The 15232-nt window shown below is 43.2% G+C and overlaps 1 protein-coding gene across 2 annotated transcripts in view; it reads left to right on the forward strand.

The window, feature by feature from the left end:
* Nucleotides 1-15232, forward strand: part of FASTKD1 (FAST kinase domains 1) — a 253793-nt gene that overhangs the window by 64110 nt on the left and 174451 nt on the right. Inside the window, exons 3-5 of one of the 2 annotated variants that reach the window (XM_078681609.1) lie at nt 4454-4522; nt 6007-6132; nt 8620-9027. In XM_078681609.1, coding sequence (XP_078537735.1) covers nt 4454-4522; nt 6007-6132; nt 8620-9027 — 603 coding nt within the window. The remainder of the gene's footprint in view (nt 1-4453; nt 4523-6006; nt 6133-8619; nt 9028-15232) is intronic. The other variant, XM_078681610.1, reaches the window with a different exon arrangement.

The following is a 15232-nucleotide window of genomic DNA, read 5'->3' on the forward strand; positions in this document are numbered from 1 at the left end:
CCTGTGCCAATCTGCTGTTCTCTTCCACCCCACCTCCTTCTTTAACTCCCTGTTCTCTTCTCTTCTCCTGTGCTGATCTGCTGCTCTCTTCCACCCGCCTCCTTCTTTAACTCCCTGTTCTGTCCTCCCTGCTGATCTATTGCTCTCTTCCACATACATCCTTCTCTAGCTGCACACACATACATACAACCACACACACATACAACCACACACAACCACACATACAATCTCACACACAATCACATCCAACCACCACACACCCAACCACACACATCACCACACCCAACCACACACATCACCACACCCAACCACACACCCAACCACACACCCAACCACACACCCAACCACACACCCAACCACACACCCAACCACACACCCAACCACACACCCCACCACACACACACCACCACACACCCAACCACACACACACCACCACACACACCACCACACACACCACCACACACACCACCACACACACAACCACACACACACCACCACACACACCACCACACACACACCACCACACACACCACCACACACACAACCACACACAACCACACACACACAACCACACACACACAACCACACACACACAACCACACACACACAACCACACACACACAACCACACACACACAACCACACACACACACAACCACACACACACACAACTACACACACAACTACACACACACAACTACACACACACAACCACATACACACAACCACACACACACAACCACACACACAACCACACACACACAACCACACACACACAACCACACACACAACCACACACACAACCACACACACAACCACACACAACCACACACACAACCACACACACACAACCACACACACAACCACACACACACAACCACACACACAACCACACACACACAACCACACACCCACAACCACACACACACAACCACACACACAACCACACACACAACCACACACACAACCACACACACAACCACACACACAACCACACACACAACCACACACACAACCACACACACAACCACACACAACTACACATACAACCACATACACAACTACACACAGAACAACCACACACACACAACCACACACACACAACCACACCCAACCACACACCCAACCACACACCCAACCACACACCCAACCACACACCCAACCACACACCCAACCACACACCCAACCACACCCCCAACCACACCCCCAACCACACCCCCAACCACACCCCCAACCACACCCCCAACCACACCCCCAACCACACCCCCAACCACACCCCCAACCACACACACAACCACACACACAACCACACACACACACACACAACCACACACACACCTATCTATCGCCCTCTATCTATCGCCCTCACTCTATCCATCTTTTGCCCTCTCTCTAGCTATCTATAGCCCTCACTCTATCTATCTATCGCACCACCACAGCATCACTCGTCGCCACCACAACATCACTCGGCGCCACCACAGTATCAATCTGTGCAACCATTCAACAACAACTGGTTCAAATATGTTCTCTCAATGTTTCAAGCTTTATTACAAATGTCAGAAAAAGATGTTAATATTTCACTTCTGTTCTTGGATTTTCATCACAATAAAATACACTGAATATAATCTTCACAAAAGTTATTTACAAAAGTTTAAGCTATTGCCATTATAAATGACAATAACTTTTATTTAAAAATTAATTATTGAAAGAAATTAAAATCCATTGTTATTCGTAATATCAATACATCTAAGTCACGTAAATACAAAACACGTTGCATTACAAATGGTATAGGTGTCACATTTGCAAAAGTTAAAAGTTTTGGCATTGTAAATGACAAAGCTATTAATTTCGCTATTTTCAAAACCAACACATAAATAGAAAATTTGTCATTTACAAGACCAATAGCTCAACCTTTCCTAATGCGAGACCTATTGCATTGCAAATGCTTGTTATGTTACTTTCTCCGTTTGTGTTAGTTGTTAAGGTGCTACCTAGCCACCGCTGTCTTCCACCGCGGCGCTGCCCACTGCACACCCGGCATCATGTTCCATGAGCAACGGACTTTAGGAAAACGTGTACTTCATGGGTGAGGGGGGCATGCTCCCTAAAAAAAAGAGAACTGCTCTATGCTTGCAGAGGCTGCTAAGGGGAGGAGCGTGATGGGAAAATACTGGCAATCTCCAGGGAGCAAATGAATGAAACTCACACGGAGCACACCCTGTCTGGTGTCTCTTTTCGGATTTGATTTAAGTTACAACACAGAAACAGCTATACCTGTTCGTGATACACACCTAGGGCAATGCAGGGGGAAATATACGGCAGAGTCCACCTGGTGACCTCCCTGGGTTTGAGGAGGTAGGGTTTCATTTCCGTATTTCTGTTTAATTCCGAATTATAATGGGGCATACTGTTGAGAATGTCGGACTTAAAAATGGGAACGTTTTCTGAAACAAACAAGTACACAAAAGATCGTAAGCGCTATATCTTTGTTGCAATACAATTGGAAGCGCCAATGGGTGTTGCTTTACTGTGCTAACGCATGTAAAACACAGGCCTTCACAAACGCAATTTTCATGTGTTGTATGCACGCATTTGGTTTACAGTTTTAAATCTAGTCCCGCAGGCTCTGCCAATGCTGGGAAGAAAAAAATGTTTTCTGTATAGACTGTACATAGGGGATAAATAACTGACTGTGAAAGTGATATGATTGATTGTACTATTCAGATGTAAAATAATCCCGCACACACTTCAGTGAAAGCACTTCCAGGAAGAAGGATTCACAGACCAACCAGCGAATAGCACAACGTGAGAGAGTGGCACAATTGGTGGAGCCACAACCACTATTTATATTTTAAAGTAAAGAATCAATAGCAATGGGTCTACCACAGAGCTGCATACTAAAGCCACACCTAAAAAGGACGTGATTCTGCTAAAATGTAACCGGGCTTATCTTCTAAAAATTATAGAGCGCCTTATCAAAAAAAACTCTCAACAAACATTGGCAAAGCCATTTGGCCTCACCTTTTAAAAACAAGTGGCATGCTGTTGGGTTAGGCAGTGCTTGTTCCTTTAATGAGCACGACACCGTCTTCACAGACGCGCGCTATACATAGCAATGGGTGTTGCTTTTGGTATGGTAAATAACAATGGCAAAAAGCATTGCCATTTACAATGCCAATAGCTCAAACTCGCAGTTGCGAGACCTATTGCATTGTAAATGCTTGTTTTTAGTGTTTTGGATATGATGATTCAAGAATCCCTGTCCGGTTTGGGAACCTTCAGTCATGCAGCTCCTTCTTTCTTGACTCTTTATATGTCCTACTATTTGTTCACTAGACTTAGATGCAATACCTAGATGGGGTTTAAAAATGTATAAGATATCTACAATCAAAGTATCCCTTTCCTAGGAAGCGTATATCCGTATATGATAGCTTACGTCATATTGGCTTTTTCAGCAGCTGTGTCAGACATGGACAAAAGCAGGTGGTATCTGAAATTCCTCACATCTATGTAGTTTTCCAGGATGGAGTGAACTATTTCAGTTTTCCTACATGAAACGTGGTAAATGTGCTTTTACTCTGGGTAAATATCTGAAATTCAATTAAACAAGGATCTGGTGATGGTCTGTTAACAAAAATATATTTGCAGTGAAAGAGGATCTTCATTTTTGGATCTCATAATGGACTTGGTAACGGCAATACTTCAGTAAAAATGCACTACACCATGAATAAATTGATCATATCTTTTCTGAATTGATAATATTCTGAAGAAAATACATAAATACAATTCAAGGGATGGGCAATCAAATTTTTTCACACAATCACGTTTCTCCTGAAGTAGTCAATCCTTAACAATATGTTCTTGTTTTGCATCTTTGTATCTTTAATAATGCCCATTGTGAGTTAAATAACATGTTTGATAACCTTTGAAAACTGTGATGGGGAAACTACAAATGTCAACCCCTTCTAAAATGTTGACAAAACGAGGAATATTTTAGGTGAAAAATGTTCAGGAAATCACTTTCTAAAATGTACCTGCAAAAAATGCACTTTATTTAGGTTGTGACCTATTATGGTTGATAGTGAGATCGGTAGTGAACTAATGATTCAGATTTTGTCTCATGGGTACTCTGTCACCCGTCCGCCAAGTTATAAACCAGGCCCTTAATAATTATCTCTCTATAATGCATAATACTTCACACACTAAATAAAGTGCATTTGTTTGTAGTTGCATATTAGAAACCAATCTTCTGGAACACTTCTTTCATCTAAAGTTTCCCTCACTTTGTCAATTCCTAATTCTCTCATAATAAGGCAGACATGCTATCCATCACGTTTTTGATGGGGTACTCATCTGCCAAAATCTAAATCAGGCCCCAAGTATTTTTTATTTTACATTTTTCTTGGTGCAATATTTTATTTTCACTCAATGTTTCTTTTTCTTTTATTTATTAGATTTAATGTTGTGCCTCATGATTCTCTAGTTGAGCAGCTGGTCATTGAAGGGTGGAGACGTTTGCAAAGGTAAGACCATTTGTGCTTTAGACGTCAAAGTTTTTGGCTTGGGTATCTGGACTGTAGTACGAATTACTGGACACTGAAGGTCCAAGTTACAGAAGAAAACATCGATCAATCTAAAAACACTTTATACAGTGACCTGCACCACAAAGTTCCAAAGTTTTGAATCCACGACAGCAATATTTGTTAGTTGATTTAATAGAAAAGAAGTTGAATGCCACTATTGTAGTTTTACTTTATGGTAGTTTACATCAAAAGATTTTGTCCTGAAGCTTCAAGCAAACTTTGCTGAACCTCTTACAATAGTTTGTTAAATCTTCTAAGAGAACGTTGCTGTTGCAAGAACATTTAAATGCCCATAGTCTAAGTAGATATTTCAGACAGTACAGGAAGAGTAAATGCTTTGTCCACATTGCAGCATTTTCCACTTACATAGTTAGTGGGGGGATGCAGTATCATTTGTGTTCTGGTTAGCTTATCCAAACAGGAGACCTATTCCCAACATTAGGCTTTTGAGAAGTGGTCTATTACGAACCAGGTTAGTTTCCAAATCTTCTTTTATATGTTGTGCGGAACGGTCAATTTTTTATTTTAAAACGTGGACGTCACCTTTTGAAGAGCAACCGTTGTGAGGCATGTACTAACTTACTAACCTTTGTTGTTCCGGACAGAGACATGTTTGTTAAGAGGGCTCCAAACAGTGTTGGGAAATTAAAATAATCTTCCATTTCAGAATGTTTTTTTTAGTCCAGGTATCTTCAGCCCAAAACTTATTGGACCCACATATGAAACAAAATAGATCCTAATGAGTAATTTAAACTATATGCAAACAGCCATTTGTTTGTACTTGAATGCAATTAATGCAGTAATTATACAGATGTTTCTTGTCTTTGTCATTCCCTCTACCAACTCTAAATTGGAATGTACTTTTTTGTAAGTTTACTCTATTTTAACTGTTTCGCTGCAGTCCTACATGATTTTGAGTTCTGCCTACAATTCAACTTACTGTAACATAATAATGCAGTTTTCATGATCATTTGTACCATGCTTCTGAAAAGGAGTGCTTATTGGTTACAACCCGACAAGCAATATACTGCTTGCTTGGTCCGAGACTGCTATTTTGGCTCAATCAGAAATTTTACAAGCCACCATAGGGGATGGAAAATGAAAAGGTAACTGGTCACTTCGAGCATTGTGGCCATCTTGATTTTGTTCATGAACAGGCAACATATTTATTTTTGCCCTGCATTGTAGGACATTTAAACTACGTTATCAGCAGTACGCTTTCATTTTTACATGTTGTTATGTGTTAAATTCATAATTTGAACTATTTTTATATGCTGTCTGAGGTTCATTTATTGTGCTAGCTACAGCCTATTACACTTTTATTTGGGAATGCATTGTTTTTCAGTAAAGTTTAAACATTCACTAGTGTTTAAAAATGTCAGTAAATATTTTAATTTCTTCTTTTTCTTGATTGTGTGAAATAGGTTTAACCCAAACGCACTGTCTAAATTTTCAGTGTGCTTAAGTGAACAGTACATGTATACTAGTCCACTGATGGGAGAAATAGCAGACCTGGCGAGAACAAATCTGGACTCTCTTCAGGATCTGAGGTATGTATGCAGATTTCTACAGCGTGAACTTAGCCCCTAGGGCTGCAGATCAATTTACATATAGCCACAGTAAACATCAGCTGAGAAGGAAGTAAATGATGTGTGCAGAAATACAGAGGAAAATTTGCCACTGTAGTACTTGTACTCACTAAACCTCACTTCCATTTAGAATTGTAAAGGAGCTGTAAGGGAATCTAATCTAGAGTCGTATGGAAGGCTGTTCCAGGTCTTTAATGTGATGTCGGAAAAGAAGTGACCTCCCCTTCTGCTTTGGTGGAATCTGGGAGTATGGGCAATTGAGATGGAGGCAGAGCATAGTCTTCTCAGTGATTGGTGAAAGTTCAGCCAGTGGTTAATTTATGCAGGGCCTTGGTTGTGTAAAGCCTTGTGTGAGTGGGTCAGCAGCTTGAATTGGCTTCTCTTCTGTACAGGGAGCCTGTGGAGATGCCTCAGGTTGGGGTGTGATGTGAGTTCACCTGGGAAGGCTGAGGAGGAATCTGGCTGTGGCGTTCTGTATGGTCTGAAGTCTCTGTAGGAGGTGTGAGGTGATTCCTACATAGAGGGTGTTACCGTAGTACAGTTGGCTGGTGAGGAGGGCCTTTGTCATGGTGCATCTCGTGTGTAGGCATAGCCACTTGAAGATTTTACGAAGCATGTGCATGGTGAAGAAGCAGGTGGAGGAGACTGCGTTGATCAATGATTTCATGGTGAGCTTGTTGTGAATGGATTATTCTGAGGTTTCTGAGGCAGTGGGTGAGGGTCTTAGGTCTGATGGCCACCAAGAGGCATTCCAAGTGTTGTTGCCGAAGATCAGTACTTCCATCTTGTCTGTGTTTAGCTGCAAGAAGTTGTTCTTCATCCAGTCGGTGATGCTTGTCATGCATCTGTGCAAGCTCGTTCTGGTGATGGTAGTGGGTGAGTGAGAGGATTAGTTGAGTGTTGTCTGCGTAGGAAATTATGTTGAGACCGTGGGATCTGCCGATGTTGGCCAGCGGGGTCATATATTTGTTGAAGAGCGTGGGGTTGAGCCCTGGGGGACACCACAGGTGGTCTCCTTGGGTTTGGAGGTGAAAGGTGGGAGGTGGATCCTCTGGGTCCTTCTGGTGAGGAAGGAGGTGACCATTCGAGTGCATCCCCTTGGATGCCTATGTGGTGGACTTTTTTGATCAGTGTATGGTGGGATACAGTGTCTAAGGTTGCGGAGGGGTAGAGTAGGATCAGAGCTGCTGTTTCTCCTTGGTCAAGGAGGGTTCGGATGTGGGCGATGACTGCAATCGGGCGGTTTTGGTGCTGTGATTGCTGTGGAAGCCGGATTGTTAGGTGTCGAGTAGATGGTTCTGCTCCTGGTGAGTATCATGAGTTGCTTGTTGATGATCTTTTTCAGTACCTTCACTGGGAATAGGAGCAGGGAGATTGGCCAGTAGTTTGCTGGGGTAGGCAGAATTATTTTTCTAGTTGTGTTCTGACTTCAGTGTGTTTCCGGGCATTGGAACATTTTGCATTGGTTATGGAGGGGTTGATCAGGGTGCTGAGTTCCTGGCCAATCCTTTTGTTTCCGCGATTGGAGATGTGGGGCAAGCATGGGTCTGTAGGAGCTCCCGAGTGGATGGATTTCATGGTGGAGGTGGTGTTTTGGGTGGAGAGGAGGCTCCAGGTGGTCAGTCTTTGGTTTGTGTCTGGTGCAGTGGGGGCATATCTGTCGAGAGTCTGTAGGTGTGAGTATGGGTTCGATGTTTCTGTATATGATTGCGATCTTGTCATGGAAGAAGTTGGTGCAGTTGTCGCACAGCTATTGTGAGGGTGTGATGCTGTTTTCGCTGGCAGCCTGGTTGGAGAATTCCTTGGTGTTGTCACACCTTTAGAGGAATCATAATGGATTTATTCAACATACATGAGCGCTACCGTCCATTTTTTTCACATATTTGTGCAGTATTTCAGAAAGAGTTATTCATGTGTAGCCGTAGTTGTGCCACATGGGTCTCTTCTGTAGTCTCGCCAGGCCCCTTAATGTGCTTTTTTTCTAGTAAGGTGAATGAGTTGTACAGTGAATCCCTCTTGATTAGGAAAATTAAATTGTACTGTAGGTTATGTTTTGGTGGCCTTTTAAGCATCATAAAGCCTGGACAAGTGACTGCTGCAACTGTATTAGGCTGTGGTTTCTTCCCTGATAGTTACATATGTCCAAAATACATTTATTTATGGAAGGTCTTCATGCTGAAGAGCCATTGAAAAGGTAAGGAACGTTTTCTTTCAGAGCCACGGGGGAATTGCATCTCAAAAATATGCATCCCCAAAATGAGACTGATCACCTTTCAAATTCGAGTATATTGTGCCTGAACACCAATATTGATACATCTCCCTTCATCTGCACTTCATTATAAAACACTCGTGCAAGACATTGCATGTTTTCTAATTTCTAATTGCCTGTGTTTAAGGAATCTCTTTTATAATCACTGAATGAAATGCTAACTTGTTCTGATTTCGCAGGGTGTTGACCAGCCTTATGACCAGCATATCTGCAGTCATCTCACTCCAGTTTCGTGATCAGTTAATCGAAAAGGCAGAGTCTCTCATTGATGCAATGGTTGTGGTGAAACCAGGCCGCTTGAATGATCCACGGAGGGTTGTGCAGTTTCTTCGAAATGTGAAATGCACTTACCGGCCATTGTTGGATAAATGCAATTCTGTTTTTATTCGAAACATTGGCGAAGTTGATATTGAAAACTTCAGCATTATCCTTGGACTGTATCAGTCCCTACAGTTTAATAATTCTGAGTTTCGACTGCTGGCCAGACAGAAACTGACTGAAATGATGGACATCTGTACCGATTCTGCAAGCTTCGTCAAGCTGTTTGCTGCACTTGGGCCTATTGCAGGTCAAGAGGCAAGAGAAAAGTAAGTTGAGTTGTGACATGCTGCATCTCTACAGGTGCCAAAATGCTTCCTATGTTGCTTGCCAATTAAAATGCAAGCAAAATCTGTCGTGTATTCAGATTATCCTGCACTTAGATCCATTTGTGTTTCGTTTCCCTTCTTTCGACCCATGCCTTTTGTTTCAAATACAATATGAAGTTTTGGTTGGGAAACATCTGAATGCTTTACTTTTGTGTCACTTTTATTTGAAACATATGTAGAACAGAGAAAACAAGTCCTTGAAAAGCACAGTTTTGAACTGTTTCAATTTTAAAATCGTCTTTTAAGACTTTATTTAAGTTGACTTGCTGCATGGCGTCAAATACTTTCTGGAAAAACTAGTTGAAGAGAATAAAGCTGATGGAAGCCCTTTGTCATAATGACTTGATGACCCATTGAATACTGTAACTGTTTTAATGGTTTTCCTAAGGGGTAGCTTGTCCGTAGTTCACTTTAAGGTCAGCCACTTTTTGGTATGAAATGTGAAAATCTAATTGGATTACGGGAGTCACGGGCCCTGCTGGGTCGGAAATATCACCAGCAGAGCGACCTCTCGGGTTGACACAGCCACGTAGAGCCCTGAGGATTCGCATAGGCGATGAAACATGTGTCGGCTGGCTGTCTAACACAATAAAGGATTTCAGCGAATTACTCTCTCACAGGAGATCTCTACCACTTTCTGTTGCTTTGTCTATTGTGTACATTGTTTAACGACTGTTATATAACTTTTGATTGAATTCTTGTGTGTGCATAGGGTACTCCCGTAGTTCATTTAGTTGGTAAATTTACTCTACTAACTGCTGAGTGGTTCTAAGGGTTTCCCACTCACCCAGTTGCACCTCTTCCACACAGCACGCTATTCACTGATGCGTCCACAGATGTCAGTGCACCCTTAGCTAATCTGACTTCGAAAACCTTTGTGGATTTGGCTGAAAATCTAATTGGGCTGTGCCGTTTTAAAAGAAATGGCTTATTTAATGTTGGCTTCGGCCTATCCTGCCTAAGAGAAAGATGCTCTTTGTACGTGACTGGTAGATTGTTGTGGCCAGACTTGTTATTCGCCTGCAGATTTTGTGTTTTAGGCATGCGTAAAGCAGAGTTTGTTCATTTGACTGTGTGCTCTTCTACTACATCTGCTACGTAGTTAAAGTTACCTGTCACTCCGAAAGGCCCTTCCTGTTCTAATAGCTCTCCCCTTCTCTTGTCCCCCCTTTCATTCTTAGTTTTTCTTTTTCTTCCCATTTTAGCCTCCAGCTCACTGTGTTTTTGGCTCCAATTCACCTTGTGGGGGTGAATGCAGCTTTGTATAAATAATTCAGTGGTAGCTCTTTTATTTGTGCCTCTATGTATTATCCTAAATTAGGGTTGTTCACTAACTGGAAGCCATTACAGCTTCCCCTCATGGAATGTAAGTAAACGATCCTAAATGTTTCCAATCACTCACAGTACTGTGAATTTGGAAGCTGACAATTATTCCTGGCCTATCAATATCTGGCAGGGGGGACAGTTGTCCAGCTCGAGGAGACGCGTAATAAACCATGCTGTAATACTGTGCAGTGCCTGCAAAGTAGCTAAAAGCTAAGAATGTTATGCTATTTGTAAAAAGAGCACTACAACTTGCGCCACTAAAAAACCAATTCAAACAGTCCACCCAAAAAAGCCTATTAAAAGATTGCCTGACAGGTAACAAGAACCTGTGTCTCTAGAAGCAAGGGACTGTCCAGTAATTATTTCAAACTCTCTTCTGTTGCAGTAGGATAAAACAGTGGGAAATCAGGTAGCTTTGGCCACAACCAGTGATGATTTTGCCTGTGTAGATGATACACATCTAGATTATGGAAATTCGCTACTGGTAGGGATTAGGGAAGATTTACTGTCCAGGTTGTAAGTTGCCCAAAATACATCAGCACGTCTAGCCCTCAATAAACCTGCATGAACTCCTACAGTACCCCTTCTGCAACAACTGCACTGGCTCCCTATCGGGAAAAGAGCAGTCTTTTAGCTCCTGTGCCTAGTGTTTAAATCACTTCAGGGGATGGTTCCTGCCTAGCTAATAACGACATTAAAACCATATATTCCCGCACGCCAATTGAGATCAAGCAGCCGACAGCTGCTCTGCACTCAGAGAATCAGGAGAGCCAGAATAGGCGGTCGCTCTTTTTTCTCATCTAGCGCTTGTCCATTGGAACAGACTGCCAGATGGCATTCAAGCTTGCTCCAATTTAGGACAGTTCAAGAAACTGCTTAAAACCTGGCTGTTTTGTCACTAACGAGCACTCTTTAATTTGTTGTCTGCTACCCAGGCGTCGAGAGATCCCCTCGGGGATGATTCGCCTGCGCTAAACAAATTCTAATAATAATAATAAAATAAAATCATGATCTACCTTTCTCTCTTAGCTACACATATCTAAAAGGAGATGGGTTGGTTTAGAAAACTTGGGAGGACATAGGGCCTCGCATCATCCTCATTAGTAAACCAGGGATGTACAAATTTCACACCAACTGGGTTATGCCTGGAAAATGACCCGCCTAAGGAATCTTAATTAGGCATGTCACAGTATGTGACCCATGTGATCAGCTCAAATGTAAGTATGGTGGCCTGCAAGGAAAGGCAGACCACAATCCTTGTGTTTGCATTCCCAAACATGAAGCATTTTTTTAAAAGCCAAGGATAGGTGGGGATTTTTCTGTTTGTTAATATAAAAAAAATCCTGTTGGGCACGCAGGCAGTGTAGAGGTGGTCCACTGAACTAATGCATGCACCATTTTTTGCAACCAGTGGTTTCTTAAGAGGAATCTGTCTCACAGCCTGCTGTATCTTTTGGGGAAAATAAACCCTATGCCCCTTTGGAGGACCAGTAACCTGGGATCTCACCCAGTAATTACCCAAGACCTTCTGAAAGCCATAGTGCAGCCCCTTATGAAGGGAAGTGATTCAGGACTTTTGGTGGGAGGGTGGAGGAATACCCCGGAGTGCCATCGTTTTTAAAAATTAATGAAAATTGAGTTTTTGCTCAAATTCTTCTGGTAGAATCAAAGAAATGAATTCCCAAAATAGCGTTAATCCAGTATAAACAAATACTTAAATCTGTTTGCCTAAACTTGCTCATTTAATTATGAGCCACTAAGCTTTCAGCATCTAAGAAGGACTAAATAAATAAACACACACACACACACATATATATATATATATATATATATATATATATATATATATATGTATATATATACTTAAGGATCAGATTCCCATGGACTTCTTTAATGTCATCAGTAAGGGAAAGTAGTACTTAATTCTCCAGTTTTACCTTCCTTTTTTTAGGGCTCGGCTGAACGCGCGGAAGCGCGTCTCCGCCGAGAACTTATTGTGGCCCTGTCTCCTTTCAAGGAGACATTCCTGGCCGCGCGCATCGCCTTGGAGGCGATTTGAAACGCGCACGCGCTCGCTGCATTCACAGGGCTCGGCTGAACGCGCGGAAGGAACGGGGATTGTAATGCTTGTCATTATTGTTATTAAGAGTTCGATACTAAGAGGAGGCAGAAGCAGACGGCCATTACTCCTTCACAGGCCGCGGCGTTGTTTTAAAAGGGACAGAATGACAATGCAGTATATTCTGTTTTGACAAAGATTATTGATTGAAGCCCCCACACAATAGTGCAAGGCTACTTAAAAGTCACCTGGAGAAAAATGAGTTTACACTCGAGCAGAGCAGGCTTTTCTGTCATGAAGGCATAATGATGTGTTTGCTCTTCCCAGCACTGCGTGGTCTGTATATTTTACAAACACCACAACAGAGATAGATAGAAGCGCCGGCATGCTGGGGAAATTTGTTATTTCGGAAATGGGAGAGGGAAAGTGCTTTGTGTCTGAGATTCCCATGCCGATAGAGAGGCTAAGTATTAAAGCGGCGCAGGGATGCCTCGCCGTGCCCCAGGGGGCTCTCGTTCTGAGGCGAGTGCAGACTGGAGTCTGGGGAGGGTGACAGCAAACAACGACCACAAGACATTTACAGCAGGTCTGTCAGAGAAAGGTCGCAACGTTTTGGATTCACAATGTTTTCAGTCACAGCGAGCACTTGGTGAAGCCACTTTCACCCGACAGGGGGCGCTAAAGACCGCTCAAGTCGTGCAGTCCATTTGTGCTACTAACACAAGAACAGGGGGAACTAAAATGTTTATGTTCCTGATGCTAATCACAGGAGGATAGAGAGTATGCCATGCAGCACAGGCACATATATTTGCTATAGCATCATTGCTCCATTTCCCGCCAATTTGCTGTTGGATATACTTTTAGACACTACGGCAGATGGGACTTCTTTTTGTTGCACCAACTCCTCCGTTATTAGTGTTTAACAATTTCTTCCAGTAAGGTGGTCGCCTCCACCATCGTAGTGAGTGCAGAGCAGTGAGTGCAGAGCAGTGAGTGCAGAGCAGTGAGTGCAGAGCAGTGAGTGCAGAGCAGTGAGTGCAGAGCAGTGAGTGCAGAGTAGTGAGTAGTGAGTGCAGAGTAGTGAGTAGTGAGTAGTGAGTGCAGAGTAGTGAGTAGTGAGTGCAGAGTAGTGAGTGCAGAGTAGTGAGTGCAGAGTAGTGAGTGCAGAGTAGTGAGTAGTGAGTAGTGAGTGCAGAGTGAGTAGTGAGTGCAGAGTGAGTAGTGAGTGCAGAGTAGTGAGTAGTGAGTAGTGAGTAGTGAGTGCAGAGTAGTGAGTGCAGAGTAGTGAGTGCAGAGTAGTGAGTGCAGAGTAGTGAGTGCAGAGTAGTGAGTGCAGAGTAGTGAGTGCAGAGTAGTGAGTGCAGAGTAGTGAGTGCAGAGTAGTGAGTGCAGAGTAGTGAGTGCAGAGTAGTGAGTGCAGAGTAGTGAGTGCAGAGTAGTGAGTGCAGAGTAGTGAGTGCAGAGTAGTGAGTGCAGAGTAGTGAGTGCAGAGTAGTGAGTGCAGAGTAGTGAGTGCAGAGTAGTGAGTGCAGAGTAGTGAGTGCAGAGTAGTGAGAGTGAGCATTGAGTGCAGAGTAGTGAGTAGTGAGAGTGAGCATTGAGTGCAGAGTAGTGAGTAGTGAGAGTGAGCATTGAGTGCAGAGTAGTGAGTAGTGAGAGTGAGCATTGAGTGCAGAGTAGTGAGTTGTGAGAGTGAGCATTGAGTGCAGAGTAGTGAGTAGTGAGAGTGAGCATTGAGTGCAGAGTAGTGAGTAGTGAGAGTGAGCATTGAGTGCAGAGTAGTGAGAGTGAGCATTGAGTAGTGAGAGTGAGCATTGAGTGCAGAGTAGTGAGAGTGAGCATTGAGTGCAGAGTAGTGAGAGTGAGCATTGAGTGCAGAGTAGTGAGAGTGAGCATTGAGTGCAGAGTAGTGAGAGTGAGCATTGAGTGCAGAGTAGTGAGAGTGAGCATTGAGTGCAGAGTAGTGAGAGTGAGCATTGAGTGCAGAGTAGTGAGAGTGAGCATTGAGTGCAGAGTAGTGAGTGCAGAGTAGTGAGTGCAGAGTAGTGAGAGTGAGCATTGAGTGCAGAGTAGTGAGAGTGAGCATTGAGTGCAGAGTAGTGAGAGTGAGCATTGAGTGCAGAGTAGTGAGAGTGAGCATTGAGTGCAGAGTAGTGAGAGTGAGCATTGAGTGCAGAGTAGTGAGAGTGAGCATTGAGTGCAGAGTAGTGAGAGTGAGCATTGAGTGCAGAGTAGTGAGTGCAGAGTAGTGAGTGCAGAGTAGTGAGTGCAGAGTAGTGAGAGTGAGCATTGAGTGCAGAGTAGTGAGAGTGAGCATTGAGTGCAGAGTAGTGAGTAGTGAGTGCAGAGTAGTGAGTGCAGAGTAGTGAGAGTGAGCATTGAGTGCAGAGTAGTGAGAGTGAGCATTGAGTGCAGAGTAGTGAGAGTGAGCATTGAGTGCAGAGTAGTGAGAGTGAGCATTGAGTGCAGAGTAGTGAGTGCAGAGTAGTGAGAGTGAGCATTGAGTGCAGAGTAGTGAGAGTGAGCATTGAGTGCAGAGTAGTGAGAGTGAGCATTGAGTGCAGAGTAGTGAGAGTGAGCATTGAGTGCAGAGTAGTGAGAGTGAGCATTGAGTGCAGAGTAGTGAGAGTGAGCATTGAGTGCAGAGTAGTGAGAGTGAGCATTGAGTGCAGAGTAGTGAGTAGTGAGCATTGAGTGCAGAGTAGTGAGAGTGAGCATTGAGTGCAGAGTAGTGAGAGTGAGCATTGAGTGCAGAGTAGT

This window comes from Lissotriton helveticus, chromosome 3_1 (genome assembly GCF_964261635.1).
Source record: "Lissotriton helveticus chromosome 3_1, aLisHel1.1, whole genome shotgun sequence".
NCBI classification, from domain to species: domain Eukaryota; kingdom Metazoa; phylum Chordata; class Amphibia; order Caudata; family Salamandridae; genus Lissotriton; species Lissotriton helveticus.